This window comes from Synchiropus splendidus, chromosome 9 (assembly GCF_027744825.2).
Source record: "Synchiropus splendidus isolate RoL2022-P1 chromosome 9, RoL_Sspl_1.0, whole genome shotgun sequence".
NCBI lineage: Eukaryota > Metazoa > Chordata > Actinopteri > Syngnathiformes > Callionymidae > Synchiropus > Synchiropus splendidus.
The window spans coordinates 19,727,179-19,750,744 of NC_071342.1; the positions used below are offsets into that span (position 1 = coordinate 19,727,179).

At 42.2% G+C, this 23,566-nt stretch overlaps 2 protein-coding genes across 2 annotated transcripts in view; one reads left to right on the forward strand and one right to left on the reverse strand.

Moving 5' to 3' along the window:
- Positions 1–788: 788 nt before the first annotated feature.
- fam204a (family with sequence similarity 204 member A) lies at positions 789–22,907 on the reverse strand. Its single transcript, XM_053875226.1, has 7 exons — positions 22,612–22,907; positions 22,303–22,420; positions 21,688–21,718; positions 21,520–21,622; positions 19,628–19,717; positions 3,141–3,250; positions 789–1,641 (listed from the first exon to the last, which is right to left on the reverse strand). The coding sequence occupies exons 1-7, from the start codon at positions 22,795–22,797 to the stop codon at positions 1,590–1,592; spliced, it is 690 nt and encodes a 229-aa protein (XP_053731201.1). The 5' UTR covers positions 22,798–22,907; the 3' UTR covers positions 789–1,589.
- Positions 22,908–23,101: 194 nt separating this feature from the next.
- Positions 23,102–23,566, forward strand: part of pik3ap1 (phosphoinositide-3-kinase adaptor protein 1) — a 34,273-nt gene continuing 33,808 nt past the window's right edge. The window contains exon 1 of the mRNA XM_053875172.1: positions 23,102–23,221. The gene's annotated coding sequence lies outside the window, so the exon portion shown is untranslated. The remainder of the gene's footprint in view (positions 23,222–23,566) is intronic.

Consider the following 23,566-nt stretch of genomic DNA (forward strand, 5'->3'; position numbering starts at 1 on the left):
ATAATTAATAGTTTAATTAACACAAATTCTGACGGCTGCTGGAACACATTGCTGCTCATGAACGTTCAGTCATTCAGGTAACCAATACTTTCAATGTGAGACATCAGTGTGCAGTGGTCAGTCACCAAAGACTGGTCGAAGCAATGACTGACTGAGTGGTGGAAGTGACAAGTCCCTGGATGGTAGTGGATTTTGTAAAGCACAACAGAGTTCAAATGGCTCATATCGGTGGTGCTGATGGTCAAGTCTTTGATAAATATGCCAGATCTGATTGCCAAGTGTGTTTCCAGAGGCAGACAGGTTTCCCAGTAAACTCTATGTTCACGGACCAGTCTTAAACTATGTGTAGCAGCATAGATCAAACAGACCTGACGTCAACTCCTAGCCACTTCTATTGGGACAAACCATGGCTATGCAGACACTCTGGACTAATACAATTCACAGTGGGTCACAACCAGACCCATGACTATCAAGCTCTTAAAATTGTTTGTTAGCATTTGAACTCAATGAGTACAAACACAAGTCACTAACAGCTATAAGAGACAAACTGTTTAAGTTCAACATCTCAGAAAAGCAGTACCCAGATCTCCTGTACCGCTTTGGTCACCTTTGACAAATGGGCTATTCCAAGTCAACCGCAATTCAGTAAATAAAATAATGAATGAATTTGCACAACAGGCTAGCTTCCTGAGGCTAGCGCATGGCTATGTACAGTAGAACACACGACCACAGTTTTCTGCACATAGAGCTTGTTGATCCAACACATTTTCATGCACAACAAAAGCAGCGAGTTTGGTGGACGTTTATTGTTATTGACAGTGTTTGCGTATATAAACAACTAAACAAGGTTTGCTAAAGAGCACTGCAACGCTTTTCTGGAAAGTAACCACAGTCACGCGTCATGAATACTTCGTGGAATACGAACGAGCGGCTCCCCGAAACAAATAGTGAAGATTAAAGAGAAGATCAAAGGAGCGGCAGGAGAATTTGGAGTTGACAGAAGACAAATCGTCATACAATGAGTGGAGGCTTGAAGGAACATCGGCTGTTGTTCGAGCACGGAAACAATAGCAAGTCTCCCAGCATGGGCGAGGGCCAGCAGCAAAGCCCCTCTTCTCTCGCGCTCGCCTGACTTCCAGTTTACGACTCATCACAACACTTTACTGCAGCCAAATTTCATTTTCTCCTCGCAAATCCTATCGCACATTATCCTGTACATTGCATTAGAGGCCTAATCTTTCCTTTCTCTTGCTGGGGAGAATAAAAGAGCGCCTCCGTGATTAACCCACTTTACAGCAATAAATAAACGCATCATCCAGTAATGTACACCAGATTTAATTTGGAGGGGAAGAAAGGCCAGAGCGCTGGAATCACTGAAATGTAATGAAAAATAACACAATGGCCGCCTGAGGAATTAATTTGAATGCTCCGCCGTTTTTTCTCGCTGGATTGATTTTTTTCCTTTTCCTGTAGCCAACTGCATGACCCCCGCACCCCGAACTGTCTCTGCTGGTGTTAACTCTTCAAAACATGAACAAAAGGAGAGAAATTAAAGCTGTAAAACTCAAATCCTCCTGGTCATACGATGGTCACATAAATCCCATGTTGCTTTTGGTTTCCCAGCGCTGTTTGGCCTCAAACCTGCAACAGCAGAAAGTCAAATCAGACTGAGAGCTACGAGACATTAGCACAGTTAAATGTGAGCCAGTCGCTTTCATACATTGATCGTCCTCTACATTAAAGTCCCGTTCAACAAGTGCACCTTTTAACCAAGTCACTCTGTGGAATTTTAGTTGATTTATTGATCTATTTTTAGCATGAAAAACTCATGTTAGAGACGCTTATGATCTAGTTTGCCAACACAAACTAAATGAAAAAACAAAAACAAATGATCAAATTTTTGCTTTATTATCTCAGTTATTCTTGATTTCTTTTTAAACATCATTTTTAAATCGTTTTTGAAGCATCTGAAAAAAAAGTTTTTTAAGTTTTTTTAAAATGATTTAACAAAATAAGAAATAAAAAAACAACAAGAATAATCATCATGCCATGATTATTCTCGTTGTCCAAATATCTTGGTGGCTAAAGCTATAAACAGACTTGCCAAAAACACCGACAGTGTATTAGATAAGTTTAATAAATGTCCTCCATCTTAGTATCTGACAGAGCAGACAGCAGAATGCAGACGAAATTTTTTGGACTGGCACAGTTTCCCGTCCTCAGTTGGAAGCAGAACACGGCAACCTCCATAGAGGGTAGTTGAATCCAAGTGGCCAGTGAGTTTGTATTTCATTGAGAAATGGGGTCACAGCAGGTCATCGAGACCGTTCGGAAATTATCAACTATTATTAATTGTGATTGATCGATTAATCGACTGGCCTCAAGTCTCAAAAGCAAGAATGTCCAAAGCCGTTTGTGGCCCTTGACTAGATTAGACTGCCTTTACTTCCTCCGGCCAGTAATCTATGTCATTAAATCTATTGTCTGTGACTCTTCAGCACAGTTAAAGAATGTAGTATTTAAGCTTTCAAACAAGATCTCAAAAGTCAATTGAAAACCCAACAAAGTTTGGCAAAGACCCAGAATACCACAAAGAGTTAGAACCTATGAGTGAGATAACACTGAATATTACGGTCATGTATTAAACTTTGCTTGCTCTAAACTTGGAAAAAAAATGGAACAATGACGAGATAGTTTTCTGGTATTTTTCGCTTTTTTTTTTTTTTTTAATCAGCATTAATGGTTCCCAATAGCAACCAACATCAGCCCTGTTTCTTCGACTGATCGACAGTGTATGTCAGCACTCTCAAACTGATACACAAGGGTCACGGTGTCAGTTTTTCTCCCAACATAACAAGCACTTGTAGGTGAACCAACCAGGTGGCAGCTGAAACAAGCAGTACCAAACACAATCCACTGATTACTCTCTCAGTACATGTGATTGGTGAAACTGTGTCCTACTGATGGATTCTTTTGTGGCTCAGTTTGAGACCACTGGTCTATGTGGTCATAAACGATAACAGATCCTGGTGTCACAGGTAAAGTATATTGCTGATTTTTTTTTAACTGTGGAAGTTGGTTGCTCACAGCACTTGCAGATCAAAGGAAGGAGAAAAACACTCAGTGAAGACATATCCTACCCCCACGCTATTTGTTTCTTCCTCTTCTTCGTGTTCCGTAACGCTTCTTCTGTCTGTTTATGTTTCACAAAGTCCCGACAATCAGCAGCTTCTGCGATTTTCACGGCCAGCTGTCGGAAGAAGACGATTATTAAGGGATGAAAATATAAAACAACAGTTGAGAGTGATGAATAATACCATTTTAAAGCTGTTGCGTTTTTAAACCATTGTTTTTACAGTCTGTATTGTTCACAGCTTTATTCATGATTTTCACTTTTCCCTGCCAAATAAAGATTCCAGTTGTTTTTTTTCCCTCCGCACTGGTGTCAAGAAAAATTTTGGAATACTGCAGGCAGTCTCGGAAATCAGTCGTGAAGAGAATGACCGTGACTGCAAGAGGCAAACATTCAAATCCCACAGAAGACATGTGCGTATTGTGAAGCAGAATAATCCCAATAACCCCGGTCACACAGCAGCGCAGGAAACAATGGCAGAAATCCTGCCTCCTCTGTCGCTCCTGAGATACGTTTATTATTCGAGCGAACTCTGATAAACAACTTGGAACCATTTCACCGAACCTTTTGGGTAATTCTCTGTCATATTCACAATAAGAGGGGAGGAAAGTCTTAAGGCGAAGAGGAACTGTGCCACCGCCGCGCCACTTGAAGAGGAAAAAAAAAAGACCTGCTGGAAAAAAAATGTTTCAATTATAATTAAGTGGGATGAAGTTTATTAGAAAGACTGAAACTAAAATATCTCCTAATGCATGCTGGGATTAAGCAGGTCAGAGCGAGCAGGCAGGAGAAATTAAACTCTAAAGGCTTTTTATCACCATATTTCAGGAACCAAGGGTGTAAAATGTTCTAATTTGGGATACATTAAAAGCCATAAAGGTCTTTCAAAAAGATTAATGGTACTTTGCTTGGATTTAAGATAAGGGCTCCGGCTGGCTGCGAGTGCCGGGCTGCGGCCGGGCCCTCGAGGCATTCATCTATACAGTCGCTGGGAGATTTGCAAGCGCGTCTGTATAACCTGCAGCGTACATTTTATGACAGCTCTTCGCTATTTTATAGGTTTTAAACTCCTCCAATCGCCTCTTCGACTCCAGAAGGAAGTGAGAATGAGTGAGTGCTTTTACGTCTGCAAGAGATTCAGAAGGAGATAAACCTCAGGGGCTTCCTTCACTTTGCTGAAAACATGTTCTTATGGCGCCACAATTTGACAACAACACTTCAACCCACTTATCCGTGCAGGTACAAACACCCACTGTGCTGCTCTGTCACAACCCTGAGTGAATTGAAACACAAGTGTAGACAAATGTGTTTTTCTGTTTACAGTTGATCCCCTCATCACTCACTCTTGAGCTCCCATCATGCAGCTCAACCACACATTTACTCCAAATTCCATGAATTTAAACAGTTTGGAAGCTCTGATTTAACAAATTGGAAAATGAATTTCCTTTTCAACTTTTGGAGGCTTTCTTTTTTAGCATTCTGAGAAAATAAATCATCAGTGATTGTTGACATGCCTAATCTCTGAAACACCGCGATTTGTCACATGTCAACATCCATCTTTGGTTTGCTTTAATCTACTACTAAGTCGAACTTAAGTTTAAGTTAAGTGGTGAACAAAGCTGAATCAAATGATCAGTTCATGCACACCATCACAGGCTGCATTTGTCAATCACCATCCTGTGTTTAGTACTGCAAATAGAGTTTCTGGCATAAAATGTGAACAAAAACAGTACTGAGCAGGGTTCACCCCAGTATGTTAGCAGCTTTTTTTTTTGTCAACATGTAGTGAAATATGACCCGCAATGCCAGTGCCAGTTTCAGGACTACGCCTTTTAAGGTAGACCTTAAGGTGGACCTACAATGATCTACAAAGTGCTCTGGGTTTGTCGTAAACAATGACCCCATCCAGAAAAATCCTGGGGAGAACCTTGCTTAAAAATAGACAAGATAAAAATAAGACGCAAAAAGTGAACTCACAACACATAAACTTGTTTCAACACAGGACCAAATGAAATTTAAGCATGAAGAAGTAAAATGGATTTAAAACACAACAGGTAAAATTAGAGATCGGCGATAAGGGCTAAGAGGGAAAAGAGTAAAATAAAAAAGTTGGTGTAAGTGGTCGTGCAGTTGCGTAGCTTCTCGCATCAATTGTACGTCTTGTGTGTTACAGTTGCAAAAATGATGAAGCCAACTAGTTGTTGAGCTGCTTCTCTCGCAGCAACAGTTCTACAGCACATGTCGACCAATGTCCAGCCACTCAAAACCAAAGCACTTTTTTTTATTAAAAAAGAAACGAAAAATACAGAAAAATACTTGCTTAAACCAACATCAAACAGAGGATTATGGACTGTTCCTGAGCCAGAGTGCAAATCTGAATCAATGGAGTCTGAGAGGGAGGAGCCAATGAATGAAACGTTTCCATACTTTCCTGATCAGGTTTGAGTTGAGCTACCTCAGCCATGCTGCCAAGAGAGTTTTGAACCATGACAATGATCATTTTTACTGAGGCTTAATTCTAACAATTACAAATTTCCGTCAATAGCGAAATACTTTTTTTTTTCTCCCAGTGGAAAAAAATGAAATGAATAAAAAGCCCACCGTTCTTCCCCTTTCTTTCAAATCCACATCCCAGCCATACTTAAGGAATTAAAGGTCTTTAATTTCCCCCGTTCTTCTTTTATCAGTGTAGTCTCCCGTTCCTGATTGTCTTTACTGGGGCTCAACGTTAATGTCACCCAGGTTACCTAGGAGACCGAACAGATCAAAGAGACAAAGACCCCTCAAATGTCTGATTAATCAAGCCTGCAAACAGCTTATTTCTTTTAGCCTGCATGCAAGTATGAAAATGAGATTCCGAGAGCAGTACATTGTGCAGATTTGTTCATTCTTATCTGAACAAAGCCAGCGGCAGCTTATTTCATGGATCACTGGCACTGTCAGCGCTGCGGCGCCGAGCAGGTGACGGCTCCTCTTTCTGTGGCGAGAACAAAATTAGCAAAAAGTCGCAGCAAATTAGCCCCTCATATTTCCAGTAATGTGACATTATTTTTCATTTACTTCTTTTTGATCCACTCCTCAGGATTCTCCTTTCTGTGCATCTCACATCAGAGGAACACAAAGCCGGAATAAAGACCAGGAACAAAAACCCTCCTGTCTCTTTGTTTACGCGTCTCCCAACAGCCTCTGCTGCACATATTAATAAACATTTACACGTCCTTCATGTAGATATGTGCCTGCCTCCTCTCTCCTGTGTGGCCTGTGCAGCTCTGCTCCCAATGCAGTTGATTCAGTGGATTAATACTCTGACCTTTAGCACATCTGAATGCAAAAATGTGCACAATGCTGGCACCGCAGCAGCAGCAGCTTAAGGCCACGAGGAGGGTTAAGTCAATAGTAGCTTTAGCTGTTCATTCATGTTTGGGTCGTCATGGTGATTCAACTGCCCAAATTGGTCTAAAAAATGACAATGAAATCAACAGAAACTGAAGCAATTGAAGTATTTTGATTCAGTCATCAAATTGCTTCCTGTGTGAATACGAACTGATTCATTTTCTCCCAATTACTAAAGGTTGCGTTAGCAGAGCAAGAATTGACACCCAGACGTACCTCTCTCCAACACCCCCTCCAGCTCTTCTTGGGGAGACCCTCAGGAGACATAATCCCTCCAGCATGTCCTGGGTCTGCCCCCAGGCCTCCTCCTCCTCCTCCTACCTGGCCGGTTAGCACTACGTTTGTAAGATTAACACTCCGAGACTTCTAATTAACACCATGGGATCACGCGAATGATCTTGCTGAAGAGATGTTGAACCCAAAAGGCGTTTGAACTCAAATGATGTGTTAAACAGAAAGCAGAAAGAATCACAAAATGAGAGCACAGAAACTCAAGTTGTGTCACCAGGTAACATGCTCTCAGCTCTGGTATGTGCACACAAGTGCATCACAAGAGAGGTTTCAAAAAGGGCTGATGGCAGAACAATTGTTCTTTTATTTCAACGCCGTAACCATCATTATTAATCATAAATGTTTAGGATGCGACTGAAAATATCTGCACTTTTATTGCTTTACTAAAGAAATGTACCAACATGCACATGAACACAATATTACACAGTAAAATTGTTAACCAAGAATTTGAATTTACTAAGAACTAACTGAATAAATGTGACATTATGGAGCGCAAAGACCAAGTGCATCTCAATCGAAACAATAGTGGAATATAGGAAATAATACTGTAGTAATGTCCCTCACATCTTCCGGGGACATTTTTGCATTAATTCCCAGCATTGTGTTGCACTGTTTAATGTGCAGCCTCAGCAAACAACACGGTCACAAAGATCAGCTGTGCAAGAGTCGACTTGCTTATGCATTCTCCACATTTGAGGAGATAAATGCGAGCAAAATATCTGCAAATGTATCACCTATTTGCTGAGCTTCATCATAGCAGCCAAAATTGTGATGGCGATTAGAATTTGTGTGCAACCCCTGAGTTGAAATGGCACTTCACTGGTACAAAAAATGTGTTCTTATTAACCCTTTAGATGCCTAAGGCATGTTGACAAGAAAGTTTTGGAGTAAACAGAGTTTCAAACCCACCCCCAGTAGTGAAGCCAAGGGCGGTTGTAGTTTTGCAGTAGGAGCAAAACACAATCCTGGTGAGTCCTGCAGAAACTCACTCCCATTCTGAAGAGAAATATTCACCCTTTGATGAAGATTGTACAGTGAAATAGAAAATGGCACCATGTTTCTGTGCATACTGACTGTTTGACATGACAGTCCACAAGCAGTACATACTGGTGGCAATTCATGGGCACAAACCGTGACACAGGTAACGTAAATGCTCGAAAAAAATGCACCAATGTAAACAGTAGCTCATACAACGTTTTGTCATTTTGATGTCATATCGATCATGCTCATCATAAGTCTGTGCACCAATACACTTGACTGAATAAAATATCAGCGATGAAGCGAGCTTGAATGGAACATTTGTATCTTTCCACTTTTACAATGACACATTCATTCTGCAATAAACCCTTGAAGAAAACAAACCATTAACTTTTTAAATTGCTCATCTATGGGTCCAACACGCTGAAAAACTCCAGCTAAACAAAAGAAGAATTAAAAAGGTGATAAAAAAAAATGCATCCGTGTGGATAAAGTGCTAAAGCCCAGATTAACAATACGAAATAAATGATGGCTTTTAGAAGGAAATGGCCTTAAACCCATTCATAAATTTCCAATCCAGGAAGCCTCTTCCAATTAAAAGGAGTGAGAGGTGGATTAACAAGGGCTATATGGCTTTGCCTCGCTAAATCACCTCCCCGAGCTGCTCTGCTGCATTTGACGTGTAAACGATTAATGACCGGCCTAATTCCCTTATCACACCACCTTAATGCCTAAATAATGTGGCCTTAGTCAACTTTGGCGAGCGGGGCCATATAAGAAAGGCATGAATATCAGATTAGGCAGCTCATGTGTTTTTTTCACTGCGTAATGTCTTGGAAATGAAGGATGTGGAAGCGGTGGGGGCAGTGGACGTCTTCTGGCAGCAAAGTCTCACTATCCCCGCAACATCAGGGGGGTCAGAAGATCAGGGGATCAGTCAACACCTCCCACTTCGCCTTAGAAAGAGAGCTCCATCGACTTGTGCATTAAGATTCTTAATAAATCCTGCATTAATGAGGCAATCCAGATTCTGTGAGATTGTAGAAACTAGATGACATAAATGGCAGTTTAGTTTAGATTTATTTTCTGGATAATGTATCTTATGCTTATGTATCTTAGTCTTTTATATAATAAGAATTTAATCTTATTATAAAATGAGTGCTATTAAAGTTGATCAGCTATCACTATCCTTGTTACCTTTTCCCAACCGATAACAGAAGCTGTAATACCTTATATTAATCAGAGAGAGAAATATAAGCCTGGACAGTCAAACCTAAAAATGTTTTGGTGGCTGTCATACACACCAACCCCACTGCCTGGAGCGAGCCCATTTTTTATTCCCTTAACCGTGGTCAGCTATCCACCCAGATAGCACCTTGACATGTCAAAAATTTCACAAAAATTATTGTTCAAAAGTATAACAATACAAACCTTCAAGAAATATCACTAATTCTCCTGTATAAATCCCCCCTATGGCCAGCGTGTAAGGGTGCTTTACAACTAAGAGTTCTGTCTCGAGACAAAGTTGTTTCGTCTCAGAAGTCCCAGATGTGAACACAAGCAAGTCGGGTTTTGGCCGCGGACCTGATCCCCGCTGGAGACCTGCACTTTGTCTCGTGAAACTCTCAGCAGGTGGTGAAAAAGCCATGGAAGAGGTCAACGTTAGTTTAGTTCTTGCCCTTGTGTACACAACGACCAACCAACCACAAACCCCCATCCTTGTTGTTGGTTGTTGCTCATCTTTCTTCATCACTTTGAATTATGTTTTTATTTTTCTGGAAAAACTTTTCCCTAAACCCATAATCCGACCATATTGCATCAATGTGCAGATATCTGACATGAATATTGAGATATTAAATGATGTCCATTTAGTTCAGCCCATCCTTTTCTATAATACTGACAATACAACTGTGAAAATAATTTGCATCATCCCCAGGACATATCTGAAACACATCCCGGCAAGACGTTAGAATCTCTGAGAGAGAGGTCAACACAGAAAAAAACTCATTAGTATATGCGATTATGTTCTTATTGTCATTACAGAAGGAGAGCATATGCAGTAAATGGAGCGCTTTGGCTCAGCTCTTTCCTCAATACTGCAGTCAGATATTGAGTCTTCATGACTGAAGATGCTGAACAGACCTGTCCGTTGAGCTCACACTCTCCCAAGATAGTTGAACTCCTCCACCTGGGCAGGGATTGGCTGGACTGTCCACCTATTTCTGATTGAGTGCGGTGAAAATCTCAGATTTGGACGCACCAATGCTCATCCCAGATGCTCCACAATCAGCTCTACTGTGGGAAGTCCGGACCTCTGTACTTCAGATGTTACCCCTGCAACCGGGATAAGGAGTGGAAGATGGAAACGCTGTGATCTAGAAATGGCTTCTTTCCCCAGCTGCCTATCTCTTTTAATAGGACTTGTATTGGTGGATGCAAGCAATAATAAAAAAGATACCGATTACACAAGAAAGTGTACACGCACGTGCTTCATATTCCCAAGCTGCACCCTGCGAAGATTATCAGTCTTCACGGAGCATCTCATAAGAGATTTCTGTAATCTGGCTGCCACTTTGACAAACAGAATTACATGGCAAGCAAAAAGACAGACACTCCAGGGAGGCCAGAGTAGAACAGCAATGCCTCCGTTTCCTCTTCTAGTAATCTGATGCTAGATACATGACATCCCATCTTTAGGGAGTCGACAGAAAAAAAAAGAAAAAAAAGAGGGAAAGTTCACTTGCTTTGTGCACATTTCATTATCTCGACTCTTCTGAAGAGGATAGGCTTATTAGCCAGCTTTGAACTCGCACTTACAATAATATGCCATCAACAGTTTTAGGAGCTAATGAGAAAAAAACAGTTTAATTAATGAGTGACTGGCAATAAAATGGCAATCATGGAAAAAGGGAACGGAGGGTGCTAAGCTTCCACTACCACCAATTAAGGCCTAATTACAAACAAATTATATATGTGTTTTGCTGTGGGCTTCAATTTAAGAAAATGGCGTTAATTAAAAGAGAAAACAGGCTAATTAATTAAACAGCAGACAAATCTACACAGAAAAGTCTGCTTTGTCTGTCGAGTAATTAATGAAAGACAATAATCCAAATGAGATTCCCCGGCGTTTGATAAAAGCTCAGCTCCCGTTTTGAAATCCATTTCTAAATTAATAGGCGAAAATGTTCATGTGACTCAGCCACAGATACAATAAAAGTTCAATCAGTGATAAATTGCTGGTGCTGAAGGAAAGAAGAACAAAGAGGAGAGTTTCCTTAAACTACACGCCTAGTCCCCCTCCCCGGAGGGGCTGAGTCACACTCGGATGAGGGGTGGAGAGAGTCACAATCAGATAAAAGCCACTTTCCGCAAAAATGCTGCTCATTAATTTTCTTTATTACAAACACTTGCAGGGAGAAGGTGGCATGGAGAGGAGACGGAAGATATAAATATCATGAAACAGTCTTAGTTCAGCTCTTTGTTTCGGCTAAGCCACCATGTCTCCTCTGACAAAATGCCACGCCACCTTTGTTTCACTGCTTTAAGCGAGGGTTTCCGACGAGCGCTTTTCAAGAACGGTGGGGCTTTTTTCCCTTCCAGTTGCTGCTTCGACTGAAATATGAGCCCAAATATAAGGAGGGTCTGAAGAGTTGAACCCACAAACACCTCCATTGACTTATCTACTAATGGTAATACCTTGACAACAACTAGATATTGAATAAAATGAAACGCGTTACATTCATAAAGAGGGACACCCTGGACAGGTCACCAGTCCTTTGCAAGGAAAAAATAACCACTAACACGTATAGACAATTTAGAGTCATCATTTCACCTCTATATGTCATGGCAATGTGGGATGCAAACGGAGTGTACTGAGGAAGTAAGCCCAGGGCGACACTTATATGTAGAAATGAATACAAAGTTGAGGTATCTTAAAGGAAAATGCTTGTAGATTCCAGGACATAAGGATCTCCCCACGGATAACAAAGATACTTCGGCCCATATATGAAATATAAACCAGCAAATGAACTAGCTCACATTCAGAGTAACCACTAATTTATTTTTATTATTAAATGTAAATACAGTGAGGGAGCGACAGAAGCTGCTGGTTTACTTTTCTGTCTGTATAAATATTCTTTATTTTTCCGATGTCAGCAGCAAAACTGGGTGAAACAAATCGTTCCTCGACATAAAACAAATTAGATGACATGTCACAAACATGCATGACGCAAAAGCATCACTTTGAATTATAGAACTACATTTCCTTTACACACTTCCTTTTGAAAGTTTCATAACCATCAAAGAAAAATGGAGCATTAATGTCACGTGTTCCCACAAACAGATTAGCAGCACCCATCCTCTTCATACGTCACTTTCTCTTGTGCGTTTCTTTGTGTGTCTTCGCACATTTCGCACACTCGCATCATCAATCGCACCAGTTTTCTTAACGTCCATTGTTCATGAGTGGAGAGTCTCTGTTTTGAAGTGGTAATGCCACTCTAATGGCGGTGATGAGTGCTGTGGGGGAACCGCCGGCTCTAACACGGTGTGACATCCTTTTGTTGCGAAGCACACCCACCTATTGTATATAAATTACAGCTAAAAAGAAGTCGGCCGCACTGTTTCATAAAGCGAAAAAATTGTGAGGGAGTTATTAATTATAGCAGGAATGAGGTTGAATGGAACACTACAAAAGGGTTCATTACTGTGAAGATAAAGCCGCGCAGGTATAAAGTCAACAAAGCAGGTTTCACCGTGCTGAATTGACATTTACTCTCCATTTGTAAAAGCACCTACGCATCAACTTACTAGTGTCGCCCGTGGCTGTTCATTTTTCTATTTTTTTTCTGTCTGAAAGTCTCAAAGACACGACCACAAAACCTGCACCCAGGCAAACACTTGTTTGTTTTATCACAAATGTTGGATTCAATTTAGGACTGTCATGTTGTCACTCCTGGTGCCAAGAGCACCCTTGGCCGGAGGTCTATGATAGACTTTGTGATCGTGTCATCTGACCTTCGGCCACGTGTCTCGGACACTCGGGTGAAGAGAGGGGCAGAGCTGTCAACCGATCACCACCTGGTGGTGAGTGCGATCCGCTGGCAGGGGAGGAAGCCGGTCAGACCGGGCAGGCCCAAACGTATTGTGAGGGTCTGCTGGGAACGCCTGGCGGAACCCACTGTCAGTGGGGTCTTTAACTCCCACCTTCGGGAGAGTTTCTCCCAGATCCCGAGGGAGGTAGGTGACATGGAGTCTGAGTGGTCCATGTTCTCCTCCTCCATTGTCAGTGCGGCTGCACGCAGTTGTGGTCGCAAGGTCTCCGGTGCCTGTCGCGGCGGCAATCCCCGAACCCGGTGGTGGACACCGAAAGTAAGGGATGCCGTCAGGCTGAAGAAGGAGTCCTATCGGGTCTTGATGGCCTGTGGGACTCCTGAGGCAGCTGACGTGTACCGGCAGGCCAGGCGTGCCGCTTCCCGTGCAGTCGTGGAGGCAAAAACTCGGGTCTGGGAGGAGTTCGGAGAGGCCATGGAGGAGGACTATTGGTCGGCCTCGAAGAAATTCTGGCAAACCGTCCGTCGCCTCAGAAGGGGGAAGCAGTGCCTCACCAGTGCTGTTTACAGTGAGGGTGGGAGACTGCTGACCTCGACTGGTGATGTTGTCGGGCGGTGGAAAGAATACTTCGAGGGTCTCCTCAATCCCGTCGTCACGTCTTCCACTCAGGAAGCGGGGACTGAGGACTCGGATGGCTCTCCCATCACCCGGGCCGAAGTCACCGAGGTTGTTCGTAAGCTCCTCGGTGGTAGGGCCCCGGGAGTGGATGAGATCCGTCCAGAGTATCTGAAATCCCTGGATGTTGTAGGGCTGTCGTGGCTGACACGTCTCTGCAACATCGCGTGGCAGTCGAGGACAGTGCCTCTGGATTGGCAGACCGGGGTGGTGGTCCCCCTGTTTAAGAAGGGGGACCGGAGGGTGTGTTCCAACTATAGGGGGATCACACTCCTCAGCCTCCCTGGAAAGGTCTATTCCAGGGTACTAGAGAGGAGACTTCGGCCAATAGTCGAACCTCAGATCCAGGAGGAACAGTGTGGTTTTCGTCCCGGTCGTGGAACACTGGACCAGCTCTATACCCTCCACCGGGTGCTCGAGGGTTCATGGGAGTTCGCCCAACCAGTCCACATGTGCTTTGTGGATTTGGAGAAGGCGTTCGACCGTGTCCCTCGCGATGTCCTGTGGGGGGTGCTCCGGGAATATGGGGTGCGGGACCCTCTGCTAGGGGCTGTCCGCTCCTTGTATGACCGGAGCAGGAGCATGGTTCGCATTGCCGGCAGGAAATCAGACCTGTTCCCGGTGCATGTTGGTCTCCGCCAGGGCTGCCCTTTGTCACCGGTTCTGTTCATCACTTATATGGACAGAATTTCTAGGCGTAGCCAGGGGTCGGAGGGGATCCGGTTCGGGAACCACAGAATTTCATCTCTGCTATTTGCGGACGATGTTGTTCTGCTGGCCTCATCGGACCGGGACCTTCAGCATGCGCTGGGTCGGTTTGCAGCCGAGTGTGAAGCGGCCGGGATGAGGATCAGCACCTCCAAGTCTGAGGCCATGGTTCTCGACCGGAACACGGTGGTTTGCTCTCTCCAGGTTGGTGGAGAGTTCTTGCCTCAAGTGGCGGAGTTTAAGTATCTCGGGGTCTTGTTCTCGAGTGAGGGAAAAAGGGAGCGTGAGATTGATAGACGGGTTGGTGCAGCGGCAGCAGTGATGCGGTCGCTGTATCGGACCGTCGTGGTGAAGAGAGAGCTGAGTCACAAGACGAAGCTCTCGATTTACCGATCGATCTACGTTCCCACCCTCACCTATGGTCACGAGCTTTGGGTAGTGACCGAAAGGATGAGATCGCGGATACAAGCGGCTGAGATGAGTTTCCTCCGCAGGGTGGCTGGGCGCACCCTTAGAGATAGGGTGAGGAGTTCGGTCATCCGGGAGGAGCTCGGGGTGGAGCCGCTGCTCCTCCACATCGAGAGGAACCAGCTGAGGTGGCTCGGGCATCTGATCCGGATGCCCCCTGGACGCCTCCCTGGGGAGGTGTTCCGGGCATGTCCTACCGGGAGGAGACCCCGGGGAAGACCCAGGACTCGCTGGAGAGATTATGTCTCCGGTCTGGCCTGGGAACGCCTCGGGATCCCCCGGGAGGAGCTGGAGGAGGTTTGTGCGGACCGGGAAGTTTGGGCTTCCTTGCTCCGAATGCTGCCTCCGCGACCCGACCCCGGATAAGCGGCAGAAGAAGGTGAAGGTGAAGGTGATGTTGTCACTCTACAAAATCCTACATAATGTGTTGATGGTATATGATAACATTTAGGGTAGTAAGCAAAATATTCAAGTTGTTGAAATAAAAATTGGAATACTGAGCACCAGGGACACAATCCACTGACTCTTGAGCCAGTAGTTGTTCACAGACAGGGCACAAATAGAAATGTATTAGGTCAAGTTGGTCAGAGACCACAGAACAGAAGTTGACAGGATATTCAGGTGACACAGTACAAAAAGGAAGAGCTGGGATGTCCAGTGTCAGAGATAAAGGTACCAGGAAAAAAGAAGGGTTATGGTCCAGACAGGATGATAAACAATAGGGCTGCATCAGCTAAGACTGCAATCAAAGATTAAATCACACGCTGACGGATAAATTAGTCAACTAGTCGGGATGTTATCGCTGAGGCCACGGGACCATTTCGCAAAGGACACATCAAAGGACACATACCGTTCAAACCTCATTTTGAGCATTGGAAATATTTTTTAAAAAACACTCCACAAGTGCTTCCAACAATTTACATATTTTTGGTTGTTTACATTTATTAATAGAATTACAACACCACAAATTTTATTTTATTTTTTTCATGTTGGCATTTGCTGACTAGGTTGTTAAGGTAGTCAGTGACTTGTCAACTACATACATAATCGTTGGTTGCAGCCTACTTAATGAGGTTCACCCTAATGCCACTTCCTTAAACCAACAAATCACATCCTCTAAACTTTTTTTGAGAACTAGTGATCAAACTGGACCTGAGTGAACATCTCTATTCTAACTAATGTTATTACATTGTCTCTACTTCTTTCTGAGGACCTGACACTTCTCTTTAGTTCTGTGGCACAGGAGAAGTTAGGATAGACAGACTCATCTGTTTTCATGCATTTTCAAGTCCAATCTTAGCAAGATTAAGTCAGTAATTTGGTTTTCTGAGCCGTGATGTGAAGAAAGACGCCGGCTGATGGCTTAATAAGCTGGAGGCAAGGGTGGCGGGACCAAATGTGTGTCCACTTTTGCAAGAGAAAGCAAATGACAGTTGAAACTTGACACCCCTTGATCAAACAAATATTTATCTGAACGAATGAGTAAATCAATGAATGAATAAATGAAGACCATTGATGTAGGTTTATGCTATACAACAGGGAAACACAGAATTCTACTCAGATTCAGACTTCTTCTTCTATACAATCAAAATGACTCCACTAGGTGGCAGTAATGTAAGAGTATGCCGTTTACAAGTACTACTTATTGTAAAGAAGAAGAGTATAATTCTACAGATGGTTTGAAAAGGATACATTTAACTGAACAATCACTGACACAACTTAACATTTAAAAGTAGCAAGGAAATCACATCCAGATTTCATATCCGTTCAATATTTGCGAAAGAAGATTCTTTAAAACTGAACATACACAGGGTAAAATGACGTCATCCCCAGGACATATCTGAAACACCTCATCTGTGTCTGTAATGTCTCGTCCAGTAATAGATATTTGTGTGAGAAGCTTTGAACTTGACACCAAGGAAGTGGCTTTTAATTTAAAAGATTGCAATGTGTCACTCAATCAGCTGTCCTCTCATGGCCATCCTACTCCTGACACCATTTGTCATGAAGAGCAAGCAATTATGCCCTGACCTGACCTCTCTCCACAGTTCTATTGTTAAATAATCTCATCACTTAAAATTGTGCCTATTCAATATTCAATTCATGTTCAGTCTAATCTACTTAAAAAACACAACAGTGTTTGTGTAAATGCATTTCTTATTCAGTTGCCTCTGTAAATGAATTCAGGATTACCTCGTGCCCTCAGTCAGCTTCCTGTAAATATTCAGGAAAATGTGCCGCTTCCCTTTTTGCTAACAAGTGTGAATAAAACGGAGCTCTACGGGGTAATTTTAGCAGAAATCACTGACATCAATCTGTCAAATACATCTGCTGACGGAGCTGCAGGCACTTCACTGTATGTGTCAGTCACTTCCTATTACGCTAATTACAAACTTAATTAGCCCGTGTGCAACTTGCAGCAGTGTAAAATAATGTGCTTTATCAAAGGACAGAGACCCGGTCCTCTTAATTGGAGGACTTGCACCTTTTAATCTCCTCGACTGCTTCAGAGGGAAGAAATATTTTGGGAAAAGAGGAACCCTATCTTTCCGGTTTAAAGGAATGCATTAGGGAGATTTGTCTATGCAATGCAGACATTTAGAATATTTAGGTTCTTTAAAGAGGATGGGATTTCTTTGGGGACGTAAATACTTTCACTCAAGGATAAGCGCGTCTTTATTCGTCTGAAACAAGGAGTCACAGCTTTGGAAATTATTAAAAACTGATTCAAGAACAAAACACGTCAACCTGCGCGGCGGCTCAGAAGCCTGACAGATGAAAGGGCACGTATCAGGGAGTTTATAAGACGCCTTCAAAGCAGGTTCTCCCTGTAAATTGTTTTAATGTTGCGATTAAAAAGAAGAAAGAGGGGCAAATAAAAATCATTAATTGATTCAGGCAAAGTCAAAACAAACAATTTTGACAGGAAGCCTTCTATCTCGCTTCACAGCGAGATAAGTGGGGGAAGATTGGGGTGAACATATGCAGGAATATTGTCGAGCAAACACGTTGCCGCGGAATTCTCTTCACAAAACAATCCCTGGAGGGACAAACAGACCTCTTTAGCTTTTCACAGCTGTCGGAATGCTTTTGCATTTTTGCTGAAGAAAACCTGTCCCTATTCTTTCGGTGAAAAGCTCCACACAATCATGTCGTGGTGTTAGGACCATAAACAAATTAAAGATCTAAGGCACCGCGTAGCAAATGAGCCACTCAATTAAAAGCTTGAAATTGATTCTGGCCACAGCGGGGATTATTGATCCTCTAAATGTTTGTCACATGGCTCCTGTCAAAAGTGAGCCCGAGCACTGTAAACAAACATGTCAGTGCTAATAGCGTACATTTAAAGAGCCCCTCGTTTTAACGTTAATTCCACAAGATTCGGTTCCGTAGACGTCACAGGTTTGAGGGAAACACTTTGTGAAAGAAGGTTATCAGTGCTACACAATAAACGGTGCGTGCCAAACTCCTGTCACATCCCATCATGGTTTTGGCAAAACACACGGCAGGTGCCACGGAGGCGAGAACCCCAGCTCAGACTAAAACCAATCCACCGGCACTCTAAGAGGCTTTCTGGGGAAAAAAACAGTGCATGCCACTCACACAAGCCTCCATTCTGCTGCCTTACATCTGACTGTGTTACTCATGGTGGAGAATCCGGAGGCTCGGAGGCTGCACATTAACATCTATTAAACTGTTAAATACCAAGACAGAAATTCTACCAATAAGTAATAAGGGCTATCCAAACAAACACTCTTCAGGTTTTTGTAATGCTACTATTAGTGATGTGAAGAAAATAAAACCAATCATTTGAACATTTTTATTTCAATTTTACTTCAGTATACAGTTAAATCTTTTACCTGACAAAGTACTATTGAGTAAAATACATAATGTTAAAAAATCAAATTTGTGCATCATACTGTCAGTGTTTTCCAAACGTATAATAAAATATTTGCAAAAATACACCCAAATTAAAATTCTCAATTCAAAATAAATACAGCCAACTCTCACACCTCGAGTCATTTTATAGAAACACGCCACTCAGCTTCATAGCAAAGCAGGACTCAAACCTGTGACTTTCTGACTGTGAGACAACAGCACACTACACACAACCATCATGCCTTGTATACATATTGTAAAATATACACACAGTTATAAGTTGTGATATTTCTACTGTGTGTGCTTACATTCCGCCTCTGTGCTCAGACAAGCGTGTTGTTAACCATTCCCTTCCTGGCCTGCAGTGGGTTTATGTTCACAAAAATTGAGGATAACATGAATAGTCGAATTATAAAATGGGCCTTCGTCGTCATAAACAACTGCCCCGCCTACACACCAAGTCTAATCCGAGAGCTGAGCCTGCAGTATGTTACATGTTTGCTGTTACAAAAACCTGACATGATGCTTTGAGCTACATGCATCGTGAAACAAAGAAGTTTAACTTTGATGCTCAATCCGCCGCAATTTCTCTATCGCAGACGTAACACAGCCGCCGAGCGTCGACTTAAACGGCAAGTGTGTGTTAGGTGTGTGTGTGTGTGTGGGGGCTACATTTTATGCTAAATTACTTTCAAACTACTTGATCCTTGATGCCTGCCAAGGCGGTTAGTTACAAAACTTCAGGCGCTGCATTTAGGGACATGTACACTTCAAAGGTATGAAACTCTTACCTGCAGAATGATTTAACAGTTGAAAGCAATGTACCCTTCATTAAAAAGCAGAGCCAAAAGTCCTTTAGACACTGCAGCACTTCAAAACTAAGGGGAGGGCTTTCCATTAACTCAATGGAAAAGAGCTGCAGGACTGAATGGTGGGTGTCTGCGCCTGTTTTTGTTCCTCTATGTCTTTGCAGCAGAAATGGCCACGGATCCATTAGCCTGATTTGTCACAGCAGGAGCACCCCAAAGATCTCTTATCAGCACAACATACCTCTCGAGTGGCGAGTCTGTCGCTCATCTCCTCCGCCTTTGCAATGTCGCCTTCAGCGATGGCCCTCTCTATGCTCCTTTCTAGGCCGGACTGCAGAAGAGGAGAAAAAAAAATCAGCTTTTTCATGAAATAGGGGTAGAGGGAGAGAAAAAAAAAAATCAAAGAGTAACTTCAAAAGTCCTCAGGGCCTTATTTTAATATGATTGCCATTACTACAAATATGTAGATTTCCCTTCACAAATGAAAACCTTTTTGATTGGATATTAGTGGGGAAATCTTAGAAATGCTACAGGAGATTACCAAACATAAATGTGACTCTTTAATTACACATTTCCATTACAGGCCCGAGCAGGAGGTGGTGTGGAGCAGCCCCCGGTCACTGATGGCATGGCAGTTCTGCTGTGATGAGCCTATCTGAGGAAGAGCAGCGCCAGATTCCAACCCCAGAAATTTCATCATGTTTAAAAAACTGGAACCAGACAGTCATTAGAGCCATGTACTGTACAGTTCAAGACCTTGACATTTGCTGCACAAAACGCCCAGATGATAGCATAAGATACGAGGTCAAAATGTCTTCTTAAATCAGCTTGATGTTAAACAGCAACCCAAGAAACCACTGGCGGCACGTCTCAATTCAAAGAGTCAGACTTGAGGAAATGACAACAACTCTCATATATTAATTACTAGAAACTGCATTTGAGGATTGAAAGAGCTCATTATATCGACTCTGCTTTCATTTAGCTATTAATCGCTTCCCCATCCTTTCATGGCTGCCCCTTCTAACATCAGTAAAAACTCAATTTCATGCTGCTTCAAGAGAAAGAATTAAGAACAAAACACTCTCAAATAATCATTAAAGGGATTTCAAAGAGAAATGTAAATGTTTCATATTCAGAGTCAGCTAAAATGTTCAATCACATCACAGCCAATTTGCTTTATTCTGATTAATAAAACTATTAACATATGAACAAAAGTAAGTTTTTAAAGTCAATCATCTGATTCCATTTCATAATTTGTACTGTCACTTACTTCTTATGGAAGGAGAGGGAGCAACCTGGACAGGTAGTTCACTAACCGCAAGCACTCACTTTGACAACCAAATTTGAGCAGATTATGACAATCGTTTTCACATTCAACGATAACTCAAACTGACTGACATCATCATTTGTGCACTAAAATGTGATTTGAGCCGCCGAAGAAAAGCGCTGTTAGCAGATTTCTAACAAGATTAAATGCTCGAGTTGGAAGAAATTAAAATAAATATGATACATTAATTACTTGAAACTGCATTTGAGGATTGAAAGAGCTCATTATATGGAGTCTGCTTTCATTCAGATTATTAATCACTTCCCCATCCTTTCATGGCTGCCCTCTTCAAACATCAGTAGAAACTCAATTTCATGCTGCTTCAAGAGGAAAAATTAAGGACAAAACACTCTCAAATAATCATTAAAGAGATTTTAAAGTGAAATGTAAATGTTTCATTTTCAGTGTCAGCTAAAATGGTCAGTCAAGTCTTCACATTTTTTATTGGCTCTATATTTGCACATACATTCATTACTAGAATTCAAATAAGCAACAAAGGTTCAATGTATTTAAAATATAGCAGCTCCTTCTTCTTCAGTAAAAAATGTCATTTGGATTTTAATGGTCGGAAAGAAAACTACGTCTCACTTTAATCTGAAATACACCAGAAAGGAGAGTCGTCGTAATCTTATCAGCTATTCCTAATCCTCAGTGTTACCGTCAGTGTCAAACAGACTTACTATAGGATTCTTCCAATGTCAGATCACATGAAACAATGAGAGGCGACAGTTGCATGGAAACACAAGGGATGTCATAGCGTTAGCAACAGCTCAACAGATAAGATGGCAGACAGCAGTCTTTGTTACCTTCGGAGGCGGGTTGGAGCACACAGGGGGGTGAAATCGATCATTTACACCGAAATACTGTTTCAGACCATTCCAGTGCTTCTGCTGCTCATCCTGATGTTGTCTGCACAGAGAGAAAACGTACTCTACTTGCTCAAAAAGACAGGGTTATAAAAGGAGGTTTGGTACCTTGCCTCTGCTGATTCCTCCTTCTCTGGTCCTGTTCAATGACATGGAAGAAAAAGCATACTTAAATATGCAGTTATACGGATGTGGAAACAAACCATGTAAATATGAATCATACATTTAGCATTGACGCAGCATGCAAGCGGAATTTTTCAGAGCATTTTAAGAGCTGCATTTTGTTCCTATCTCTCAATTCCAGAGATTCAAAATTAATCATTCAGAATTCTTCTGCTCATTAACAATGTAGGCCAAATGCGACTAAACAGCAACAACAAGAGTTTCTTCGACATTACCATAGTTACATTCTTGTAACAACATTGAGTCAAACTAAAAGATTAAAAAGTGAACAGCATTGAAATAAAATACAAATTAGCGACACCATAAGTGTTTGCAAAACAGACAAAAAATCTTTTAAGGATCCTGAGCAAATCATAAAATCACATTTAACAGGACTATGTGTCTGAGTGATATTCCTTTCACTGAATTCATTCAATTGCCTGAAATAAATAAAATCAACATGTTTCAAAGTGATGTTACTTATATCTAATATCTTATTCCCAACAAATGATCCCTTCTTCAAATATATTTGTCTCTCATGGCAATTTGATCTAATCTCACCTGTTAAACTATCCGTATTACCGTCTCCTTTGTTGTGTCGTCTTCGTTTTCTTCTTCTTTGGACAGAAGTAACAGCCTTGTTTGCTTCGTCTTTCTTCTTCCGCAATTCACAGAATTTCTGGAACATTCAATTCATGGTTTTGAAGAGGTTACGTTGAATGACTCGAAGCAACACAAAACAGTCATAACATATTTTCAACGTACATTTTCCAGGGATACACCAACATTGAAATAAGAACAACTATGTGTATGAAAGAGGTAAATGACGGAGAAACTTATTTACGGAGCAACTGCTTGGGTCTCACATACTTGCCAGTGCTCTTGTGATACACCAGGGAGGCTGCATGTCGGTGCTTTACTGTCTGCATCAGCATCCATATGCTGTTTTGAGTCACGTATTACTACCGAAGACTCCTCGCCTTCCTTTTCCTCCTCTTCGTCATCTGAACTGAGGTCGCACTCAGTCAAACCCCTTGGCAGTAATCCGCTATACATTTCGAATATTGTGAGGGTTTGTTACACAAAAATATTCAGCGACATGACGTTTATATTTCAGTTTGAACAACGCCGTGACAGAAACTGCACGCAGCTGGACCGGCTCACATTTCCGGGTAAACACGATGACGCGTCATACACGGAGCCGACAATTGGCTGAGAAGCCCATCATGTGGAGCCATACAGCCAATGAGATGTCAATATATAACATCTACGAGGGGGAGCAAAACGTACTCTTATTGGTTTAGAAGCAATAATGGCGCTACTTCGAAAACTATTTTGAAAATGAAAAAAAAAAAATAGATTTATTGCCATTATTTTGCTTTTTTTTTTTTTAAACATTTACCTTAGCAAAGCAACAATTCAGTGCCCAATTGCTGCTTGCTTAGAGGCGTAAGAGAAGTGTGGAACTCTTCCAATAAAGGTGAGGCCTGTGTCTGACGCGTCTGGGGAAGACCGTTCACCGATATGTGTGTCATGTTCTCGGACAGATAAGCTTCCATCTATGACCGATGCTTCCCAATTTACTTCACGTGCTCAGGGCGTTACATTATTATTAGGATGATTAGCATGCAAATCTTGTATAGCCGCGGGCACTGGCACTGGCATCTACCCTTATTTTGCTCTTTCACTCTTCATTCCCATTAGCTTTCCTTTGCTCCCATCGTAATGCAAAGCTAACATTACACATCATTTAAGCTCTATATTGTGTATCCCACGTGAAGGTAAAGAAAAAGAGAGATGGTGACCTGCAGTACCATTTTTATTA